At 34.5% G+C, this 26,082-nt stretch overlaps 1 protein-coding gene across 1 annotated transcript; it reads left to right on the top strand.

The window, feature by feature from the left end:
- Nucleotides 1–1,082: 1,082 nt before the first annotated feature.
- On the top strand, nt 1,083–21,659 carry LOC121368765 (protein CASP-like). Its single transcript, XM_041493512.1, has 11 exons — nt 1,083–1,086; nt 1,657–1,945; nt 2,532–2,763; nt 3,809–3,887; nt 13,971–14,062; nt 16,386–16,502; nt 18,039–18,125; nt 18,839–18,895; nt 19,192–19,272; nt 20,745–20,809; nt 21,590–21,659. Exons 1-11 carry the CDS (start codon nt 1,083–1,085, stop codon nt 21,657–21,659), a joined length of 1,173 nt encoding a protein of 390 aa, XP_041349446.1.
- The last annotated feature ends 4,423 nt before the right edge of the window (nt 21,660–26,082 follow it).

Genomic DNA, 26,082 nt, shown 5'->3' with positions numbered 1-26,082 from the left:
CACACATCTGACAATAAATATCTTCAGGAGTATTATTTAAAAAAAAAATATTTTTTCAAATATGACATATTGCATTTGTACAAAACTGTACAAAATACATGTGTTTTGTGAGGTGTACATTAAATTAGGTTGCACTGTAGAAACAACAGTTTCAGTGAGGTTGTCAGTTTATGTCAGAAGACACCAGATCCTGGTTGTCATAAAAACACATGATTCACCACCTTTTGAAACATGTATGTTATCAGTATAGGTTGCACTATACCAATTAATTTCTGGCTGGGTCGAAGTTCAAGGTGTACTGAACTTTTGATAGAGAAGTTAACACCACAAGTCCTGTGATTGGTTATAAATGTGAGTGTGTTGGTTGTAAAAAAAATTAGTTTCATCTGGGCTAAAAATGTATGCAATTTTATTTGATGTAGTACCACCGTGTCAAGTAGCCTTGTGCTTGGAACATGTATGGGGTACCTGTAAAAAAAAGTACTAAAATTTTGTGCGAAACTAGGGGTGTTGCAGAAACATCTGGTTATACCGAAAATGAGCCATGAAAGGTACCATTTTCTGCAGTTAATACTTTGAGGTAGGGGTTGTAGTACTGATATTTATGGGTCACAGTTTGGTTGATATATTGCATATAGTGTTTTTAAATGCAAACGTTAACATGGTCGCCTATGGGATTTGAATTGGTATAGTCCAACCTATAGTAGCCTAATCACAGAAGAGATATTCATCATTTCACAACACCAGGTAACAAACATTTTCCATAGACCAGACCGAGTATAATTTATTAGCTGCAGAGTAAATGTTTTATGACAAATAATAAACCATAATTTGTCAGCTTGCTGAGTATCAAAGTTTAATTTAATTAAAATTAATATGTAATTACAATAATCTTTTGTCTGTGTAGCTATCAGTATAGGTAGACAGGAAGGGAAAAGAAAGCAATATTTGTTTTGTGATATATCGGCACCATTTTAAACCATGGCTATTTGGTGTCTCAATTCTTTGTCACATGTATATTCTCCAGTAGACAGGACAGTATGTCCCATAGCCTTTGATGTAGTCATGGCTTTGATGTAGTCATGGGTAATTGATTAAGATGGTGGGAGAGATTTGAGGGCAATGAATCGAGCAACCCATGATACATTGGGCGAGCACTCTGCCACTGAATAACATCAAACCCCATAAGCAGACTGATTAAAGGATGGAAACCAAGCTAAAATGTTATATTATTAAGAGCCACATGTAGTACCATTTATTGTCTATGCAGCTATGACTGGAATTTAAATAGTACAACTAAGAGCAGAGGGAAAAATCTACATACATTTTTATCTTTGTATTCCCAAAAACTGTTCCTGGGCCCATGCTTATAAAACTAGTCTTGACTCCATCTCTAATGACATCGCACACATACAATTTGTATGTCATTGTTATGACATTATTGTCTTGGACTCTAGACTCTAAAATGTTTTATAAGCACCAGGCCTGATCTTGCAAGCTCTCATGGGATTGAACCCTACTTTTCAAAACCCCTCAGAGTTTTACATTTTTTAGTCCAATTCCATTTCCATTTCTGTAAAAAAAAAAAAAAAAAAACTTTTTTTTTTTTTTAATGTGCACTTATAATAATTAAAAGCTAATTTATTGTATACGCAGCTCGACTGTCTGGACTACAGACTGAATACACTGAAGCAGTCCGGACTGTCCAAGACCAGAAACATCTGATAACACAACTGGAAGAAGATCTGAGAAGTGTCAATGCTTTGTCGTCCATGTTCAGAGGAGATGCTGAGGTACATGTATTGTATATCTGTCATGGTTTTATAGATCCTCACAGCCTATCCAGTCCCATCCTACCCCCAACTCCCTCTCTCTACATCACACAGCTGGAGGAAGATCTGAGAAGTGCCAATGATTGTCATCCACGTTCAGAGGAGAGGCTGAGGTACTGTATACCTGTGCAGGTCCTTTAGATCATCACAGCCCCTCCTGTCTGCCCTCCCACCCCCAACTCCCTCTCTCTACATCACACAACTGGAAGAAGATTTGAGAAGTGTCAATGCTTTTTTGTCTCATGCTTAGAGAAGATGCTGAGATACATGTACTGTATATCTGTCAAGATTTTTTAGATCCTCACAGCCTATCCAGTCCCATCCTACCCCCAACTCCCTCTCTCTACATCACACAGCTGGAGAAAGATCTGAGAAGTGCCAATGATTGTCATCCATGTTCAAGGGAGATGGTGAGGTACTGTATACTTGTGAAGATCCTTTACTTCATCACAGCCCTTCTGTCTACCCTCCTGCCCCCAACTTCCTTTCTCTACATCACACAGCTGGAGAAAGATCTGAGAAGTGCCAATGATTGTCATCCATGTTCAGGGGTGATGGTGAGGTACTGTATACTTGTGAAGATCCTTTACTTCATCACAGCCCTTCCTGTCTACCTTCCCGCCCCCAACTTCCTTTCTCTACATCACACAGCTGGAGGAAGATCTGAGAAGTGTTAATGCTTTGTCGTCCCATGTTCAGAGGAGATGCCGAGTTTCTCTACATCACACAGCTGGAGGAAGATCTGAGAAGTGTTAATGCTTTGTCGTCCCATGTTCAGAGGAGATGCCGAGGTACTGTATACCTGTGCAGGTCCTTTAGATCATCACAGTCCCTTCTGTCTGCCCTCCAACCCCCAACTCCCTCTCTGTACATCACACAGCTGGAGAAAGATCTGAGAAGTGCCAATGATTGTCATCCATGTTCAGAGATGGTGAGGTACCGTATATTTGTGAAGGTCCTTTAGATCATCACAGCCCCTCCTGCCTACCCTGTCTTCTCTTCTACGTTCAGAGAAGATGCTGAGGTAACTGTCGAGGTCCTTTAGATCATCGCAGCCCCTCCTGTCTGCTCTGTATACCCTCCCACCCCCAACTCGCTCTCTGCAACATATTGCTGGAAGAAGATCAGAGAAGTGTCAATGCATTGTTGTCCATGTTCAAAGGAACTGCTGACATACTGTATATATATGAAAAGTTTAGGTGCAAAAACTTATAAACACCATTGTATCCAAAAACATTCCTCACTTCAAGGCATTACATTCTGATTTTCATACTCGTTTTTTTAAATTCTGTCTTTTATTTACTTTATTTATTTCAACTTTAAGATCGCCTGTTGTGGACTTGATATGTTTTACATAGAAAGCATAACAAAAAAACTCTGTTGCAGAAAATTGCTAAAATGTATTTTTCGATTTTTGCATCTAAACTCTTCATATATATATATATATCTGTGTGTGTGTGTAGGTTCTTCAGTCCACTCTTCCCTTCCCTCTCATGTTTGTCAGCTAAGTTGAAGGAAGATTTGAGAAGTGTTGATGCTTTGTCAGTCATGTTTATATATGCAAGGACAACACAAATAAATGATAAGATGACTGATGAAGCTGTTATATTTTCCTTTTAACGGGTCTTTACTAAATTCTTGTTGTCAGTTGAACTATTTCGACAGTGTCTGCCATATAATCACACCCCATGAGGGGTCAGACCCCCAAAAATGGACATGAAATAAGCAAAAATACCTTGAAGCGTGCATTGAGAAAACTGGAAATCTATAATAAAAAATACAACAATGGCAAGATAAGCTTGATACTATTTTGTTTATATAAATGTATATATATATATTTGTTTTTGTTTTTTTAATTTACTGATTATTACTTTTATTACTTTGCACAAATTAAATATTATTGTTTACTTTGGATAAAATATATTGTTTGCTGTAGAGTATGGTCATCTATTAAATTAATTTTTTTAATTTTTCAGGGTGAACCTGGTCCAAATCAGGTCAAAGACCCTGGGTCAGAGGTCATGGTGGAGGTCATGAAAGATGCCATTCCTCAAGGTCAGTAGTAATTGATTATTTTTTCTGTGATTTGAAAAGAATTTGAAACCATTCGGGATTATGCCGAGGGTATACAAAATGTTTCGGGTGAATTACGAAGTATGCAGGAAACTAATTTCAATAGTAAATTTTATATAAAATTTGTTTCAAGATGGGGAAAAAAAACCTAGGATGGTATAGCCATAAAATCTGTTTATACTAGTATACAATCCAGAGTTTATTACTGAACTTTTCCCCTTGTTTTTTAATGTTGAAATAGACTAACAAGTTCGCCTATTGCATAAATAGTCTTATTCGATATTTTTAGAATTTGTATGCTCCCGAATAACGCTATAAAAGGCGAAGTGTAATTGGTCGATATTTAAATTGTTATTTATAGATGAAATGGGCGTTCATGCAATGCTGTTAGATCTACTGGTAGACCAGTAGAGCTAATTTTAATCTGATTGCAAAGTAGTTAGAGGACATTTGAGCTAACATAGACCACCTGAAAGACCTACAGATTCTGTACAGTAGGAACATTCCAGATAGTATTTATCTAGAAGTGAAAACTCAATGAACTCTTCTTTACAGGGTGCCTTACATTAATCCAAACAACAAACCCACTGACACTTTCAAAATCATTTCTTTGTACAATGCAGATCAAAAAAAAAAAAAAAATGTTTTGATGACATTATGATTATCCCCATGATCAAATCACTGTGAGGTGTTTTGGCCATTAGGAGGACTGCCACTCCCAAGTCTGGTTTGTTAAATCTAAACCTGTACAAGACGGAGATCACAGTGTGTTGAAACAGTTGTGATGGCATGCACTCATGAATCAGTGACTTTTGTCTCCTAGTTCAAGGTGCATCATCAAAAAAAAAAAAAAAAAAAATTAACGATGCACTCAACACATTTTATTTACGGTTATATGGCGTCAGACATATTGTTAAGGACCATACAGATATTGAGAGAGGACACCCACTGTCGCCACTTCATGGGCTACTCGTTTAGATTAAAAGCAAGGGATCTTTTGTATGCACCATCCCACAGACAGGGTAGTATATACCAGTCGTGGTGTGCTGGCTGGAACGAGAAATAGTGCAATGGGGCCACTGACGGGGATCGATCTCACACCGACCGTGCATCGAGCAAGCGCTGTATCACTGGGCTACCTTCCATCCCCATCATTAAAAGGAACTACTACAGTTGAATATGAATGGTTGTAATGTTGTACAAATACTGTTCTCTGTTTTCGGTAAATCAATATACTTTTGTTTAGTATATAATTATTATGTTAGGTGCGGAAGCCATTTAAAGGGACATTTGAAAAATGCCGTTATTGATGGAGGAAAACGAACTGCAAGTTATGAATGGTGGTAATATGTGACAGTGTTTATTTGTACAAATTACTGTTATCTGTTTCTGATAAATCAATATACTTTTGTTTAATATTTAAACATTGTCATGATATCTATTTCTAATGAATCAATTTACTTTTGTTTAGTATATACTTATTTAGTCATTATGTTATCTATTCCTAATAAATCAACATACTTTTGTTTAGTATATAATTATTATCATTTTATCTATTCCTAATAATCAATTTACTTTTGTTTAGTATATACTTATTTAGTTATCTATTCCTAATAAATCAATATACTTTTGTTTAGTGTGTAATTATTATGTTAGAAGCTGAATCCAATTAAAGATATAATTAAAAACAAAAAGCAACTTTGTTTTCTTGTGGAAGTAATATTTGCTAATAAAAACATTCTTTAATTTCAATTTAAAATAAATTTCTTAAAGGTACTAGCTAGTCTTAAAGAATTGTAGTGGATTTTTGTCTAAACGTACTTTCTTGATTGATATAGAGAAATTTGTTCACATTAATCCTATGAAATTTATTTCTGAATTTATTAGAAACTACAAATTAGTCTATAGCACTTCACCACCTAAAAAAATATCAAACATTATTGGAAAATAAGTAAATCTTTACAAATGTGATCAATTCAAGTTATCTGAATTGTTACACACTGATGGTTCAATAGGGTTTATTTCTAAAATGTATACTCTTCAAAACAAGTAGGGGAACCTGAAATATTAATGTTAATATCAACTATTAGACCGAACATACCTTTTGTCCACAGACATCCTAGTAAAGAATGTTCAGGTCTGTTTATCAACACACTGAAACACATTCCATAATTTGCATGTGCATTACGCAGTTGCCCCGTACACGTGCGTGAAGGTGTCATTCTCGATTTTGACAATTTCCAGGAAGGTCGATTAATCACTGTGGAACATTATTTCTGTCAATCTTTTTCATTCTGTTGATCATACAGTTGTTACTGTTTTGTTTTTCGAAATTTTTATTGTTTGAATTTGTGATTTACTAATAAAAAACGTCAGCTTTCAAATTTCACTTCTGACCCCAATCGTCCTTCAAGATCTTTGGTGGTCATAAAACCTACTGTAATACTGAACTACCGATTGTAATGTTTGCCCAATTAATTCACTATTATCATATAACCATTCCCCACAGCTAATATACCTTACAATTTTGGCAATTGTAAATTCTTATTAGAGTTCCCCTACTTTTTTTTGAAGAGTGTATATACCAAACAAACCCCAGGGTTATCAGAATTCATGTGTGCATGAGTTGGTCACAAAACACTTTTCTCGAACTTCTGTAAATATTACAACAACAAAGAACATGCCACAGTACAAAAATAAATAATCTAAGCATAAAGTTATGTTTTCTTTAACAACACCACTAGAGTACCTTGATTTATTAATCATTGGCTATTGGATATCAAACATTTGGTAATTCTGACACATAGTCTTAGAGAGGAAACCTGTTACATTTTTGCATTTGTAGCAAATGATATTTTGTATGCACCATCTCACAGAGAGGATAGCACATACCATGATCTTTGGTATAAAAGTCGTGGTGCACTGGCTGGAGTGAGAAATAGCCCAATGGGCCCCTAACAGTGATCAACCCTAGACTGACCATGCATCAGGCTAGCATTTTACCACTTGGTTATGTCCCACCCCAAAGAAAGAAAGAAGAAAGAAGTGTTTTATTTAACGACACACTCAACACATTTTATTTACGGTTATATGGCGTCAGACATATGGTTAAGGACCACACAGATTTTGAGAGGAAACCCGCTGTCGCCACAATATAGGCTACCCATCCGATTAGCAGCAAGGGATCTTTTATTTGCACTTCCCACAGGCAGGATAGCACAAACCATGGCCTTTGTTGAACCAGTTATGGATCACTGGTCGGTGCAAGTGGTTTACACCTACTCACTCAGGGTTTGGAGTCGGTATCTGGATTAAAAATCCCATGCCTCGACTGGGATCCGAACCCAGTACCTACCAGCCTGTAGACCGATGGCCTGCCACGACGCCACCGAGGCCGGTCCACCCCAAAGAATGAAACTGATGGCTGAATTTACAAAACCTGTTTTTGTCTTGCAAGCAGGTAACTACCTGTACATACACTCACAATGCTTAAACACCCTTGTTTATGAAAAACAGGTTACATAAAAAAATTTACCGGCCTCGGTGGCACAGTGATTAAGCCATCGGACTACAGGCTGGTAGGTACAGGGTCCGCAGCCCAGTACTGGCTCCAACCCAGAGCAAGTTCTTAAGGGCTCAATGGATAGGTGTAAGGCCACAACACCCTCTTCTCTCTCCCTAACCACTAACCAACTAACAACTAACCCACTGTCCTGGACAGACAGCCCAGATAGCTGAGGTGTGTGTGTGTTCCCAGGACAGCATGCTTGAACCTTAATTGGATATAAGCACATTAAGTTAATAAGTTGAAATGCATAAATTTGGCCTTGTATGTTTTAGCGAGAATGTTTTAGACGACAGTGTGCCACTAATTTCTATTCTCTTGCCGACCAATTATTTACCTACATGTACACACTACCTGGGAGGCTTGATACTCTGCTTCTGTCAGTTTTATTAAAGGCGCAGAACCTAGTTTTAACCCGTGAAAAATGGACACTAACTTTAGTTAATTTACAAACCTGTGACTCATTTGGAGTGAAAGAAGAGTGAAAGAGTGAAAGAAGAGCTTATGATGTTAAAACAGGAAATATCCTTAAAAATAGACTAGAACTCTAGTCAATAAACCGCTACTTCTCAGACATACGTGCGTTTTTAAAAATATAAAAAATGCATTTTTTGTTATTAAAAACACCAGGATGACCAAAAACACTTCGGTTCTATGGGAATGGATAATCTAAACAATAAAATATAAGTAATGTTTGATTTCAGTGATCATAAATGGCTCTAATAGTGAAAACTATGCTGTAGTGTTTAAAAACTAGGGTCTGCATAAATTTGGACCTGTATGTTTTAACGAGAATGTTTTAAAGGACAGTGTGCCACTAATTTCTATTCTCTTGCCGACAGATTATTTACATGCATGTACATGTACATGTACACTACCTGGGAGGCTTGATACTCTGCTTCTGTCATTTTTATTAAAACAATATTAACATTATCAGCAATGGGAATTGATTTTATGTAAAGCAACTTTGAGCAGGTTCAGCTTTATTAAGTACGGTATTGAAGGACAAGATTTCAGATATCGATGATGTGCTGCTTGTATTTGTCTGACAATTTACCACTCCCTGGGTCATTGATCTCCCTGTTGTTAACCAGCACAGATGGATAAGTGGTGGATGTGAAATTGTTTCCATTCCAGGTTAACTTGTTATTAATCATTTAAAACAATATTTTAGATCCAGACCCTAATGTTTCAATTCCCAGGCATCCATAGTTAAATCAATTTAAACAATAAAGAGTTGTTTTTATTTCTACATACAAAAAAAAGAAGAAAAAAAAAGTGTTTAATGTAGAAATAGACATTCTGTTTGGAAAAAATAAATCATTAGCAGTACTGTATTATTACATGTATTTATATATATATATATATATATATATATATATATATATATATATATATATATATATACATGTATACATGTATATATATAATTGCAGACTATATTAATGAAGGTAGTATTACTGTAGTTCCTTATTGTTTACTCATAACATTGGTGAATACCCTTTAACATTAAGTGCTTTTGCATTGAATACATATTCCTTTGTCATGAAATATTGAATAATTAGTTATAGATCCTTAAATTGTGGAACCCATTATGTATATTTATTACATACCTATTCAACCTTACTATAGTGATAAAGGCCTTTTGAAACCGTGTAATAAATTTATTCTGTATCACACATATGTGCAATCTGGACCGGAACTTTTAAATGGGGAATTCCCTTTTCATTTTTACTGCAGTTAGCGCCTTTTATTTACTTACGTCATATATGATTTACAAATGACGTCATATTGTATTTGAAACATTACACAAGGCTGCCACAGAGTATGATTCTTAACGTTAAATGAATCCATGAAATGAGTTTTGATCATAGATTTAACAAAGTGTTGTTATGGCGTTAAATTAAAAAACGTTTTTGTAAAACATAAAAGAAGGTATGTAATAAATACAGAACATCACATACGTTGTTTTTGCTTCCTATTTATTGCACTCATTTATTTTGTGCAAGAACATACCACTCGACCGCTACGTGGTCTCGTGGTATATATTCTTGCGCAAAATAAACTCGTGCAATAAATAGGAAGCGAAAACAATGTATGTGAAGTTCTGTATATTTATGCAACATTTTGCTATCATAGGAGTTATAATTATAATTATTATTATTATTATTAGCATTCAGCATATTAAAGTTTCACACTGTAATATTCACTAAACTTTATGGGCCGATTTCATATGTCTGGGTTTTGAAACACCGGGTTATATCAAAACCTAGGTTTAACACTGGTTTACGTAAAATGCTGAAAAACCTGACCAAGACATACACCTGTGGTGTATTTCACATGTGCGTGTTTTACCCGTGTTTACAAAACCATGCTTTTTACATGGGTTACCTGCAGATTTGGAAAGGGACATAAGCGAGGAATAGCTTACACTTCATCACTTTGTAGTTGAAACTTGTTATCGGTATATTATTAGCATTCGCGTTCGAGATGGAGGATTAGCTACCTCCTCCATGCCCTGCCCCCCCCCCCCCCCCCCCCCCCCCCCCCCCCCCCCCCCCGAAATGTGGAGCAAACCTTCACATTCTGTAAAAAATGATGGACATATTTGGGAAAATGAGCTGGCCTGAAAATGTTTTGCCATGTATTTCTATCATTTTACTCACAATATTAGTTATAATCCATGTCAAATGCTTACAGAACCCTACATAGCTGTTGGTAATAATGCAAAAATGCTTACAGAACCCTACATAGCTGTTGGTAATAATGCAAATATGAATAAACGTTTTGTTATTGGCATTTCCCTTTAATTCTAACATAATATTAAAAAACAAAAGATGGGACGCGTATGCCTGAGGGCACCGAGATAACATATGGTCAAATTTTCAAAACTGTGGGCCTGTACCGCCTTGTTCCCCCTTTATTAAGACGAGACAAACACGAAAGTATGTCATTATAAGACTGCAGTCTATGATAGATGTTTATTGCTTTGATACCGGTGGTAACCGATCAACTTTCATTACTAGTACTTCCTGTTTTCATGCAGTTCATACACCATGAAGAAAATGTGTATTTTTACTAATTTAATAATTATCAATTATTGACCGTCATTCGGGCAATATCATGTTTTATGGACCGAAGAAATTGATATTGACCGAGGCCAATGGCGAAATGCGGTCAATAATTGTTTTATTACATAATGTCATTCATAAGACTCGTACATTCCTGCTTTGTTTATCAGAATCGAAATATGCCAACACATAATTTCCCGCAATGCCTTAAAATGAAGGGATTTAGTGACGTCACGTAATCCTATGACATTGTATGACGCAGTGGAATGCGGAAATAAACATTTGAAATATTACTAAGACAAAAATCAAATTCTAGACATTATAACCAGCAAGAGTGTCAAAAATCATATTAAAAGCAAAATAAAACACAAAATGTGATAAATCTTAACATACATTTATACTGAACAGTTACCGTTTACCTCCAAATGCATTTTTTTTTTTTGCAACATAAAATCCTGAGAGTGCCAACTGCATTTTGATGTATCATGTATGTTTCTAAATCTGCGAGACATTACATACACAATTTGACGATTACTGACCTTGTTTTTGTCGTGTTTGCGGAATTAAACTCAGTATGACTAAAGATGTTATATTTTTGTTGAAGGACAGCAAAGCGATTTGTCACAAGTGCTTGTTTACATTAGCGTTATTAGCAGTTGACGTTGCATTACGTTACCTACTCATTAATTGGATAGAATTTTGTCTCATCTTTATTTTCATTGGTTAAATCTCCCAGGGCAATATCACTTTTGATGGACCGGTGAGACCGTCTCAGGGCAATACCACTATTTACGGATGTCATGTGACTGGTTTTCGACCAATAAGAATACAGATATATTCTCATTATTCTCAGTATGTACTATTTATCATATAATATCTTACATTTTCTGTGCAATCAAAGTATGTGATATTTTTCAGATCACATACTTTAAGAATTTGATAACTTTGCAAATTAGATGTAAATTAGTCGAGGTCTCAGCATTAGGTTTAATTATTGACATTTAAGCAAACGTACGTGGGTGACAATCCATGATTGACGTATGCATTCATAGTCATCAAATAAAAACATTTCAATGGCAATTTGACACTGAAAGCTGTCCAGCGTTCAGAAAACAAAACATGTTAGGCATAACTTTATTTTGATGTAAGGACATCCAAAATGACATCATTCGAGTTTGACGTCATTTCCATTCAAAAATACACTGCACCACATATTCTTACGTCATTTGAATATCTAGTAATGGCGGACTGGAATTAAAGTTGCGTGTACAGTTTACAAAAACACGTATTAAGCTTGAGCTTATATGATAAAGAGATTATTACCCACGTGTATTTCGGTATCGTCAATATCGTCAATTAGGAATAAAAATAATGTATTATGCTCGCCAGAGGCTCGCATAATACAATTTTTATTCCTAATATATGATATTGACAATACCGAAAAACACTCTGGTAATAACCTCTATTTATTACCCCCAGTGACCACTCATAACAGAGAAAATATTTTCCGTATTTACTCAATGAGAAATATATGCAGTGTTGTGACGTACAATATTACTGGATGATTTGATGCTTACAAACCAATGACTTTGTCAGTACTAAATATAACATCATCGCAATTTGGCAAACACACAAAATGACGTCATGTACTTTAATGAGTTTGCGTTCACAACTGTTTTAATATTAAATTTATAACAAAATGTCATTTTAACGCAAAACATTATGTATATTTTTAGCAGAATAACGATAACTTTTATTTTTGAAAATTATCTGTGAACGTGATTAAAATGCAAAGTTATAGCAATACCAGAACAGTGTGTAAAGTGGTTTACATTGTTTCTATAGCCTACATGTACATGCATGTGCGCCTAAAATAAAGGCGTTTAGAGAAAACATAGCTGGGGTAATAAATAAAATAGCAAAATCAGTAGCAGTTATTATCAATGTATGTCCCAAGTGAAATACTTTTCATTTGTCACTCGCTAAAGCTCGTGACAACTAAAAATTATTTGATTCGGGACATAATTTTGATAATAACTGGTATCTCGTTTATCATCCTCTATATATCTCAGGCACTTTGTTGTTCATTCGCCACGAACATGGTGAAGGGGTGGATCTAATTATACAGTCGTGCTAAAAAAAACCCAGGCAAAAGAGCATCTTGTCTAAAGGAGGAGGGGGTTAGACATATGAAATCGGCCCTATGAAGTACAACCCTGAATCTATAATACAATACATAAGACCTTTTTAACAGTTTACAATCATTCTAATTGCTTCTTCTGTTTTGATCTGCACTGCCAACCACCTTCTTTGTACTTACCTGATGCCGCACTCTGCAAGAATATTTTTGCACTCAGGTGTAGTCGACTACCAAGCTAAATTACTAACTATTGCATCGAAAAATGAATTCTGTAAATTCAATGGAAATGATAGTCGCCATCTTTGTCACTTAGCATAGAAGTGGCTAATGAAGGCTGGCCATCTACACGGTGGTTGTATGTTTTGGGAAAGGCCACCATACCTCATTTAAATGTTAAGCATGAGTTATATTTAGTTATATATATATATATATATATATATATACAGTGAAACCTGTCTAAACCAGACCCTGAACAAACCAGAATCCTGTCAAAACTGGCCACGTTTCACGGTCTCAAATGTTCTAAATTCTAAAAAGCGACCCTCTATACACCGGACCATGTCTAAATCAGATAAAATATTAGGTCCCAGCATGATCCGGTTTAGACAGGTTTCACTGTATATAATTTTATTTATTTAATGGCATATTTCAGCATACTAGTATTTTGAACTATGACTGTTTGGTGTCTAACGTATGATTAGACCTATTTTGACATATAGTTTTATGAAATAGCGGCACAGGATATTTAATATTGTCTTTCACACAGACAGAAATGCACATGCCATAATCTTTGGTATTTCATTCATGGGGCACTAGATGAAATAGGAAAAAACAACATTAGGTTCCACAACCCTTTGCACCTCAAGTGATGCCTTTAACACAGTCATAACCAGTGGCGTAGCGTTGGTTACCAGCACCCAGGGCAAGGCAAGCATCACCAGTGGACTGTTAGCACTCCCCGAGTCCCTTCCACAAGTCCAGAATTTTGCGCCCAGGGCAACCACCCCGGTGGCCCCATGCACGCTACGCCACTGGCCCCGTGCACGCTATGCCACTGGCCCTCACAGAAATGTTTGAAATGCACTTTGAATTCATTTTATTATTTAAATATTACACCTAAGATGGAGCATAACATCATTTAATAATTTTTTCTTTGTTTATATATTCAAATACAGCATGGAAATACACATACGTGTATATGGATACATTTTTTTTAAAAGCATAAGGAATGAATTTAGGAAAAATATTCTTTTATTACATTATGTTTCTACATACGTTATTTTATTCAGCAGACTTGACATCAACTGCTGCCAACTCACTGCTCCCGATTGTTCAGAGTCAGAGGGAACGATACAGACTGAGAGCAAAGGAACTGGAGATGGTAAACTAACTTAATTTATGTGCTCTTCATCTTGGGGTCGGAAGTAGAATAAGAAAGAAATGAAAGAACTGTATGATGACACCTCATCGCATTTTTAAACTATGTCCATTAGCAGCCAATTTCACCAACTAAGTGCAACTTTTAAAACATGTTTAACGTGACTTTAAAACATATCTAAATGTTAAATTCATTTTACCAACTTGGTCGAAGTCTAAAAGTGTAAACATTAGTCTAAATATATTGATTTTTTAGACTACCTACTACCCATGTTTAACTTGTAGCTCACTTCTGATCAGTCTGATGATGGATGCAGACGTACGCTATATACGGTCTTGTACAACATAGAAGGCATATATTTAAAAACCGGGCCAACTATTTTGAAATATATATATAGTTGTTTCTCAGTGTGCTTTGGTTTGTTTGGATATCAAGCAGTCATTTCATTAGAAATGTCAGTCCATGTTTCATTTTTCTTTTTAATGGTACTTGCATCAATTTTCTGATTTTCTATTATATTTGTCCTTTCAGCAATTAATTCTGTTAAAAAACCTTTTTCTTCACTAATGAAATTTTCAGAACATTTTTTCTATTGTTTGCTTGTAAGGCCTAACAGTCCACGTGCAGTGTGTGTCTTAACTGGTTTTAGACAAGTTTTTGTAAGCACAGTTTTGAGATATTTGGACCAAGTTTGTGAAATGTAAATTCATGTGCAAAATAAGACTGTTTAAGAAGACTCAGTCTAAGGAATAAGACTTGTTTAACCTAGACTTAGTTGGTGAAATCAGCTGCTACGGTGTCTAACATAAGTTACTGCAACACTCAATAGTAAGACTGGGACATTGACAGGTTCTGTAAACATGTAATCAGCTTATTGGTTTTGAACTAGATTTTCAACTACTGTATATCTTCGCCTATAAGTTGATTTTTTTTCACCCAAAAATTAATTTATAACTTGGGGGGTCGACTTATAAGAGGGTGAAAAAATTTCACCCAAAAATATTACCGTTTTGGGGATTATTTTACAAGTTTTATTTTTTATAACCTATTTTTTTGGCATTAGACTGGTTTTTGTTTTGCGAAAAGGCGTGCGATCTCACTCACATGCCAAGACAGCAGTCCACTTAGTTAAAATAACAGCTATCACTAATAGTATTTAGGTTTTTTTTATGTCATTAATTTCAATACTGTATGAAGAATTACTGCTTTGTGTCATGCAGCATCATGATAATGAGTCATGGTAAAAAAAACATACATATTTATTTATGAATTGAGAGCTTAACAGCTATATTTGAAATGACGTAGATTATTAGCTTTATCCTTTTGAGAACAAACAGGTATATTTCACTCGTCAAGCCTTGCCGGGATTCCTGTTCTTACTTTCACAGGATAAAGGAAAGAAAGAAGAAGTGTTTTATTTAACGACACACTCAACACATTTTATTTATGGTTATATGGCGTCAGACATATGGTTAAGGACCACACAGATTTTGAGAGGAAACCCGCTGTCGCCACTACATGGGCTACTCTTCCGATTAGCAGCAAGGGATCTTTTATTTGTGCTTCCCACAGGCAGGATAGCACAAACCATGGCCTTTGTTGAACCAGTTATGGATCACTGGTTGGTGCAAGTGGTTTACACATACCCATTGAGCCTTGCGGAGCACTCACTCAGGGTTTGGAGTTGGTATCTGGATTAAAAATCCCATGCCTCGACTGGGATCCGAACCCAGTACCTACCAGCCTGTAGACTGATGGCCTGCCACGACGCCACCGAGGCCGGTTGGATAAAGGAAGGAAGGAAATGTTTTATTTAACAATGTACTCAACACATTTTATTTACGGTTATATGGCATCAGACATATGGTTAAGGACCACACAGATATTGAGAGAGGAAACCCGCTGTCGCCACTTCATGGGTTACTTTTTTTCGCTTAGCAGCAAGGGATCTTTTATATGCACCATCCCATAGACATGATAGTACATACCACGGCATTTCTTACACCAGTTGTGTTTAAATGATAAAGTCAATAACTTGGCCTCAGTGGCGCAGTGGTTAAACCATCGGACTACAGGCTGGTAGGTACAGGGTTCGTAGCCCGGTACCGGCTCCAACCCAGAGCGAGTTTTTAAGGGCTCAGTGGATAGGTGTAAGGCCACTACACACTATTCTTTCTCAATAACCAATAACCAACTAACAACTAACCCACTGATAGCTGAGGTGTGTGCTCAGGACAGCGTGCTTGAACCTTGTTGAATATAGGCATGAAAATAATTTGAAATAAAATAAAATTAACCTGTTATGCTATGTTGTATCGTGTCACAGCAATCTCTAGGTCAGCAACAACAGGTGACCATCTTGCAGAATGAGATTGACAAACTGAGATCAGACAACGTGAAACTGTATGAGAAGATCAGATTCCTGCAGAGCTATCCATCACAGGTACAAATATTAGTAAACTGCTATTATGATGTCAGGAAACATTTGGTATTCAAAATCCTGATTTCTAGTCAACTGAAAATTTATTAGCAACTACTGTTTAATGTTTTAGAATCTTGATGCAATACTGAACAAAATGTTCCCTGGATGTTTTATATTATCACTGTAGCTGGTTAGTGCTATTACATAACTATTTTAAACATAGAGAATACTAACATAAGTGATCATTAGATACCATTTATTTTACAATAAGTTTTTTCAAAATGTAATTTAAACATCTTTTCCAACTAAAATTTATTTATGGCACTTGCAATTAACTTGTGTGTCAGAGTAATCACAATCAGTTTCACGTTTAATTATGTCAGAGAGCAATTAATTTTGACCATGCTTACCGGTATTTCATTGAATGATATGACTGAGGCAATTGGGTCGTCACCTATTGCAGGTCTTTAAAACCAATAATACACATGATGTTCTCAACAACGGGTGTGTAAGAAATAGTAACTTTCAGATTGAATTGTATTGTATTTCATCATTCTGTCTATCTAACAGATCTGATAGAAGACATTGTTTTTGTTTTGTCTCTGTATTTCTGTCCATCTGTCTGTGTATCTGTCTGTGTGTCTGTCTGTGTCTGGGTGTCTGCCTGCCTATCTGTTATATTTTTCAAAGGGCTGATTTGATGTTTATCTTGTCAGATGTCATTACCCAATGAGGACTGTATCTTAATACCTGGCTATGGTATTAATCTTGATATTAATCTTGATATTAATATTGTCTTTTGGGATTCTCTATACTGCAAATAATAGTGTTCTATATTTCTAACCATTTCTTAAATTGAGAAACATAGAGAATAATGCATGAGTTTCCCTTTGATATCATTTATCTTACGAGTTGTTTAAAAACGTATCCAGCAAGCGAAAGCCAGTTGGATACGTTTTTAAACAAGTTGTAAGATAAATGGTATCAAATGGACATGAATGTAGTATTCTATTTCTTATATACCTCGCAACAATGAACAAGTAAACAATATAATGAACTAAATTATATTGTTACAGAACATAGCCTAACTGGGTAATGACGTATAAATACTTGGCTTCAAGCATATACATACCACATCATAACCAAATCACTACTGTACTAACAGATCCATTTTCCTTAAAAATAGAGCACTCTAAAACATTTGCCAACCACTCGGAAAATAAAATTGATGAAAAGCGAGCATTTTAATTTGGCGAAGCATTGTAATAATACAGCTAATTTTGAAGTTGAATGACATCAGTATTCCAGTGACATCACTTTACATCTCCCTACATTAAAACTAGGTCATGACCTCTCAGAAACTATCTCCAACATACATTGTATACGATTTTGATACACAACGGTGATCTCCTATATGGGTGTGTAAGAAAACACGGAACCAGTGATATTTAAATGTTTTTATTTTTAAGCTATGTTGTGAGTTTACTTTTGTTGTGGGGTTAATAGTTTATGTATAAGAAGATGTGCGGATAATGAACATGTCTCTTGTTTCTGCAGTCTAAAGCCGGCAATGAAGATGCAGAGAGTCGATATTCCACTCAATATGAAGACAAACTGGACCCGTTTTCTACATTCAGCAAAAAGGTTTCTAAATTTGCACACTTGAATATATTCTAGTGTTTTGAAAATCTTCTTTTTAACAATAAACATATATATCTGAATTAAAACAATTTTTATATTTTATCTGCACATATACTAAACACTTATTAGGTTGGGTTTTTTTTATTTGTTGACAAAATATCTGAATCTTATAAAATACACATTATTTTATTCTAATGTGCTACATGTAATTCAACCTATTACTGAATACAAAATGTGGTAAAATGTATCAAATACATTCATAATGAATTTGAGAAACAAAATAATTTTAAATTTGACATATGGCATATTCTTTGGTTAATAAAATAATTAATAAAATTCACCAAATTTGTAATGGTTTACAGCATTTTTCAAAACGTTGGGAAATAGGTGGTTCAGAATTGATTTGAATATGCAATTAAAATGCTGTTCTGATGCAACAAAATTAATTTGTTTAAAAAGAAGGAAAGTTTTGAACCTGCCCAAAATGGTATTTGACATGGCCTAGTAGGATCTTGGGGAATGCATTGGAGTATTTTCACTATCTTGATTTAGCCAGCTTCAGTTCAGCATTATTCCTAAAAGCAGAAATGCAATACATGTGACTATACCTGTAGTACAGTTTTACATTTATTAATATATTTTCTGTACACTTTATAGATTAATGCAAGATATATATGGAATACCTAAATTAATTAATGTCATTGTGATGTTTTCAGGAGCGAACGAGGAAGTACATGAATCTCAAGCCATATGACAAAATAACACTGAGCATGGTAAGTCTGGAAACAGTGTCGGTAGATGCATCAAACACTTTGAAAGTGAACTGTGACTGCTAAGTTCCCATCTAAGAGATTACATCGAGGTGGACCACATGCAACAACAAAAAAGTTGAAAAATATAGTTTTAAAGTTGCTTTCTGCATCTTATTTCCATACTTCCTTTATTCATTCATTCATTCATTCATTTGTTTGTTCATTCATTCATCCTTTTATTCATTCATTCTCTCATTCATTCATTCTAGATTATATAATGAATTTGCTGCTGATGTAAAATATCCTTTGCCTTTCAGGGGCGTTTTATCATGGGTAACAAAGTGGCACGGACCATTGCCTTCTTCTACACAATTCTTCTTCACTCTCTGGTCTTCTTGGTGAGTTTTTTTTTTTTTTTTTACACTTTTAAGATTTTATGTGTGGAAATTATCACTAAAAAGAAATTAGCAGTCACCACTCTCAAGATACTCTGTTTATATTAACCATGTGTAGTTGATATGCACTATATCAGGTAGGTAAGGTAAGAAATTAGCAGTCACCACTCTCAAGATACTCTTTTTATATTAACCATGTGTAGTTGATACGCACTATATCAGGCAGGTAAGGTAAGAAATTAGCAGTCACCACTCTCAAGATACTCTTTTTATATTAACCATGTGTAGTTGATATGCACTATATCAGGTAGGTAAGGTAAGAAATTAGCAGTCACCACTCTCCAGATACTCTGTTTATATTAACCATGTGTAGTTGATATGCACTATATCAGGTAGGTAAGGTAAGAAATTAGCAGTCACCACTCTCCAGATACTCTGTTTATATTAACCATGTGTAGTTGATATGCACTATATCAGGTAGGTAAGGTAAGAAATTAGCAGTCACCACTCTCGAGATACTCTTTTTATATTAACCATGTGTAGTTGATATGCACTATATCAGGTAGGTAAGGTAAGAAATTAGCAGTCACCACTCTCCAGATACTCTGTTTATATTAACCATGTGTAGTTGATATGCACTATATCGGGTAGGTAAGGTAAGAAATTAGCAGTCACCACTCTCCAGATACTCTGTTTATATTAACCATGTGTAGTTGATATGCACTATATCAGGTAGGTAAGGTAAGAAATTAGCAGTCACCACTCTCGAGATACTCTTTTTATATTAACCATGTGTAGTTGATATGCACTATATCAGGTAGGTAAGGTAAGAAATTAGCAGTCACCACTCTTAAGATACTCTTTTTATATTAACCATGTGTAGTTGATATGCACTATATCAGGTAGGTAAGGTAAGAAATTAGCAGTCACCACTCTCAAGATACTCTTTTTATATTAACCATGTGTAGTTGATATGCACTATATCAGGTAGGTAAGGTGTTTAACAACCTGAGACCTAATTCACTAAACTCTCACAACTTTGTGATCTCACAGTGCAATACTAAAAACTTCCAAAGAGGATGCTTTGTTGTCTAGCAGAGCCTAAAAAAGCTTTGTGAATTAGGCTCCAGATAAGAAGATCAACATATAATGTTTTCCTCCAAAAGAGAGAGAAAAAAAAGGGGGTAAGTATTAAGATGGAGGAAATTTAATTTTTGTTATAATTGCTGAGGATAAAACAGGGTTTTTTTGGTGACTGTAATGTTAGGCTATTCTTATAGGAGTCCAGGAAATATGTAGACAAAGGGGTCTGCTAAATTTCATATCCCAATTATTTTTTATAATTATTATTCCCTTAACAAAAATCCTAACTTTGGAATTCAGTTTAAAGGTCAATGTATAGTCAGTTTAGTTTTAGTTTTTAAGATTGTTGCTAGTGAGATGTATCAGAATTGTTTTTGTTTTTATTTCTACAGGTCTTATACAAACTTGCACATACAGAATCCTGCAAACGAGATTTGGCAGTAGAATGCCATAACCAGTGAGTTTCAGCAGTATTGATTTAACATTAAAAATATCAATAAATAATAATAATTTTTACAAGTTTCTAGTATGTCTTAAGTATACAATTTTTTAATAAGTACAGGATACATACTTTTTTACATTTAGCATCCTTATGGCCAATAAAGAAGTATTTTATCAAAATGTTTATCATGGGCACAACTAGAAATGTTTTAAATGGGTTAGTTCTTGTACATGGGCGTACATGGGGGGGGGGGGTTCGATGGGTTCGACCGAACCCACCCCTGAAATCAATTTTTTTATAATTTAATATATCTGACATTGATATCTGACATTATTATATTTACTCAACATAGAAATATATGCCCAATATCTCTGCAATCTATTTTGGAACCCCCCTTTTCAAAACTCAACATAGAAATATATGCCCAATATCTCTGCAATCTATTTTGGAACCCCCTTTTCAAAATCCTATGTACGCCCATGTTGTAATTAATTTAAGTTAGTACATTTAAAGTTAATAGTTAAATTTGTTTCAAAGAAACAGATTGCAAATAAACAAAATCAACAGTTTGGGATTGAGTCCATTCAAGATTCTTTGAACATACAATATTAAATGGAAAAAAACCCTATGTAATAATAATTTTTAAAATTGAACCTTTTAGAAAAGGTGACATCAGGTTTGACATACAAAAACACTGGTTTTAAATTAATAATATGTACCAGGTTTATAGTTTTAAAGGGGTACAACAGATATAACTTGATAATTAATTAATGTTTTATTTATTAATATTTACAGGTTTGCAGACCACATGCTAAAGGTTCATGGGAACAAGGAATTCCACATGTCAGAAGATAAACACCAATAAACTGTTGTTGGTTGTTTGGTTATCAGTATCATTAAACTGACACTGGATATTTTATTATTGGTAACAAATTATTGTTATCAGCTATTAAGTTTCATGTTTGCAACAAGCCATAAAGTAGTAAAGAAAACAATTGCCTGTTTATGAATAGAAACAAAAATTAGCAAATATTTCTGCTTCTTTTTTCTTTTAGCTGAAAGATACAAACATGTTTAATACATCCAAATGTAATCTAAAGAATTATAATGATTTCTCTGGCTTTTGTTTGTCAGAAAGATAGTCTTGCATACATGTATCTTTAATAATGAAGGACTTTCAAGTTTTAGCAGTGTTTTTATTTTTTAACTACAACACATGTATTTATTTCATTTGTCGTAACGTGGTAACCTGTACAAGACAATTAAAAATGTAGAATTGTGGATAAATCCGGAAAACTTTCATCTCTGTTTATGCTGCAAATAGATATACTTGGATTATATATATATTTAAAATTATTAATTAATAAAAACATAATTATATTAATAGTTAAATACAGATTGCAATAAAAAAAAAACCCCACTAAAACAAGCCCACAACAAAAAAAAAACACACAAGGAAAACTGATGCTTTAAAAGAAAAAATGTTTTCTTTTACATGGAATTAAGATCTGGTGATTTTGCTGTACCTGAATTACTATTAAGTTACTTTTGTTCATGGTGGTCTAATTTTCATGTCATTTATGGACTATTGCAGTCAACAAAATTAAGAACATAATGAAATTATCGATCCACAAATTTCGATGTCCATTGTAATGTGGGGTTGTTTTTTTAGGTGTTTTTTTTTAGCAAAACCACGAAATTTAAGCCAGTAAAAACAAAGGATTTCACAGTACATGTTTGTGAACAGTGAGATATTATGACTTACATGTATCATAGTGATGTTCTCCATAGAATCTCTGTGTTCTCATTGCATCAATTTTAAAAATGTATTACTTAGATATAAGAACATTTCTTGAAACAGTCATGATCTATTATACTAATACACCAAGGTTTCTGTATGGCTGTACATTGTACTAAGCACATATAGATTAACATTTGCTGTAAACTTGGTAGCTATATCTAAAACATGTATAGTGCATGTTATTCATCTATAGCACTGTCAACATTTATACTTGTAGTAAAATTATAAATATTTATATTAGTCAATCTACTGATTTCCGTGTGAATATTTGTCGTACAATGTATTTTTGTAAGAGTTTTTATAATAATAAATTGTTCTTTTGCATGGAATAATGCAACCATTGCTTTAGTTAAATATGTTTGGAAAATTGATGGGAGTTTTTGGACATAGTCTGGGGGTGGGGGTATAGGCCAACCTGTGGAATTCAGTAGAAACTAAATGTGGAACATATTACCTTGGAGAGAGGAAATGTGATATCAAATGAAAAACAACATACCAATCTGATTAAAATCAGCTCCACTTGTCTTTGGTCTTTAACTAAGAGTGGGTCGTAGCCCAGTGGTAAAGCGCTATCTTGCTGCATCAGGAAAAATGTAGCGGGTTTTTCCTGATGACTACGAGTCAGAATTACCAAATGTTTGACATCCAATAGTCAGTGATTAATTAATCCATGTGCTCTAGTGATGTTGTTAAACACAATAAACTTCTTTTTGGGGGTCTTTGACTAGTTATATAGACTAGTGGATGTGATTTTAATCATACTGACAACATACTTATTGGCTCATTATCCACTTCAAAGTGTATGCATGTCTGTAGTGTAGAATCATTGCCTACAATTTGTCCATTGTCCTCAGTGTAAAAGTTTGAAATATTTAACAATAATATTGCATTCTTCTATGTATATTATATTTATATCTATTGTGGGATTGGAACATAATATTTGGGTATGACCTACTCTAAGTATTGGATTTGCAAAGAAGGCCCATTATTGGCGCATTCTGGGATTGGTAGATGTTACACTTCAAATGCTGAAGATTTGTTTATATTTGTATATATGTTAATCAATGTACTGGGACCATTTGTTATGAATTCAGCTGCTGGGTGGCTAAGTGGCTATGCAACTAATAAACTATCTGATACTCTGTACTTTTAATCCTTAGGGCTGTTCAAGATCTGACCACTTGGGAGGGTCAGGAGGCAATTTTGTTGTATACCCATTACCTACAACATAACATTTTATGTAAACCAGGTACCAGTATACATACTCAGCAAAATTAATTAAGGGCAAGTAAATATGTTTTGTATTTTTCTTTGGTTTCAACAATATGTATTGCCATTCAAAAACAGTAGTGGTCAAGGGATTGGCTAACAGGTGTTAGCCTATATTAAGGCCTCTCCCAACATTTTACAATATGAATACTTTATAAGCAATAAAAATAGAACATAATTAATACAACTTTTTCCAAATTTACTAATTCTTCTTTTAATGCAATACCAGTAAAAGAACACTAGTAAGGTTACATGATACACCCATGAGAAGTAGGTCGTGGTGACCTAGTTATTGTATGTGACACACCACCATCCCAAGTTAAACTTGCATGCAAGGTTTAATTATCCTATATGAATTAATAAGAAAGATATGCTCCAGACACGGAAAGTTGCCAGACAACACCATACCATAATACGACCTGTTTAGATGACATAGCTCTGTGATCAAAACGTAACAAAATAATGAGAGAATTTAGTAAAGAATTACCAAAAAGTATGCTCACTCATAATTAATTTTGTTGAATATATATAAACTTGTTTATTAAAAATGTTCTGTCTTGATTTCTATCAATGTTTTATGCTATAGTCACAAAGTCAGATTTGCTTGTTTTGGTTTATTGGAAATGTTTTAATATTTATTTGTTGTTAAAAATTGTCAGTTTGTTGCACATGTATATCCAATTTCAGATCTGGGTGACCCAAAACCTCAAACTATGCATGGCTTTAAGAATGCTTCAGGGTACAAACTTGTGACATTTTCTTTTATAATGCCTTTCAGTTTTTCTTCACCAAATTCAACTTTTTCTTAATGGCCAAATTAATTTTCTTTTTTAAAGACAAATAAAATACAACAAAAATAGACCTGGGCTCATATTTTGTAAGTTATCTTAGTGCTATTATATCGTAAAACCATCATAGGCTATGACGTCACTATAATGCTTGTCGTAGTGATATCGGTGGCAGTTTTACGGTATCGTAGTGCTAAGATAGTTGCGAAAACCTCTAGCCTGGCTGATGAATTTATTTTTAGACTTATTCTATTTACCATATTCCAGTCATATTTAGTGAATAAATGCTTAAATTTGCTTATAAAATTAATTTGCATGTGTTGCCATGACGTTAAAGTTTCAAGATGTTATTAGAAATTTGTCTATACTGTATAAAGGTTTTATAAGCATGGGGCCTTGCCTGGGTTATGGTGTTGACAGATAATTATTGTCTTATACTGAATAAAAATGTATTGCTTTGATACGGTTTTCATTTATCTTTTCTCAAATCTGGAATCCACTTCAGTGCAGCCAACGAAGGCATGCGGACTCCCCCCTTTTTTTAGATGTTGGTGGGTAGGTTTTTTGTTGAAATTAAAAATAAAATCCCAAATCTGGATAACATTATTCATATCTGCATTACTACCAAACAGCTAGATATATATAATGGCAAACAAATAGGATGATGGAAATAGGATGATGGAAATATATGGCAATGGTGTAGCCAGCATGAGGCAGACGTGGTACTTGCCTCAACTGGAATTTCCCCAGATTTATTTTATTTTTCCCCATGACACTGATATTTATTTTACAGGTATGGATTTGCCTCGGCATTTTTTCCTCTGGCTACGCCCTAGTATGGTGAAAGGTTTATGAGCTAGCTCATTTTGCCCAAATGTTTCCATCATATTTACCTGAATGCAAGGATTTACTCCAGCATGGGGGTGGGGGCAGTTGCCAGTTGACCCTTAACACCACCCCACCCCCATTCTTGTATGCTTATTCAATCACATACAAGTCCAGAATAAAGTTTAATAAAACAGAAAACAAAATTGTGAAAACAGATGTTCAGTTCTTGTATCCTTTTTAATAATTACAAACTTTCTGTTGTTATATTCCATTCTGATTGGGACGATGTCACCAAAAATCTGAATGTTATTCGTCAATAAACCTTGGAAAATGACATCATTTTGTCAAATAGGACGTCATTATGTAAAACTGGTCGTGGAAGAATGTTACAAACTTTTTTATGCGTCTGTTTAACTAAATAAGTTGTTGTTCACAAGAATTGTTTGCCTTTTTTAATCAATGAAAAACAGGCACAAAATTAGTATTAAATCGCTGCGCTATGCTACATGATTTTATACAATTAAATCTGACTATTATACACCAATAAATTCACAAAAAATGACAATTCATATTTATTGCCCTCAATGTAGCGATAGAACCTG

This window comes from Gigantopelta aegis, chromosome 3, assembly GCF_016097555.1.
Source record: "Gigantopelta aegis isolate Gae_Host chromosome 3, Gae_host_genome, whole genome shotgun sequence".
NCBI lineage: Eukaryota > Metazoa > Mollusca > Gastropoda > Neomphalida > Peltospiridae > Gigantopelta > Gigantopelta aegis.
This window is presented reverse-complemented; position numbering and strand designations above follow the sequence as displayed.

Bases quoted from the DNA above. Each gene is read 5' to 3' on its own strand.
- LOC121368765 (XM_041493512.1), top strand. The intron at 16,503-18,038 runs GTACAAATATTA...TTGTTTCTGCAG, and splicing joins TGCAGAGCTATCCATCACAG to TCTAAAGCCGGCAATGAAGA. The intron at 20,810-21,589 runs GTGAGTTTCAGC...TAATATTTACAG, and splicing joins GCAGTAGAATGCCATAACCA to GTTTGCAGACCACATGCTAA.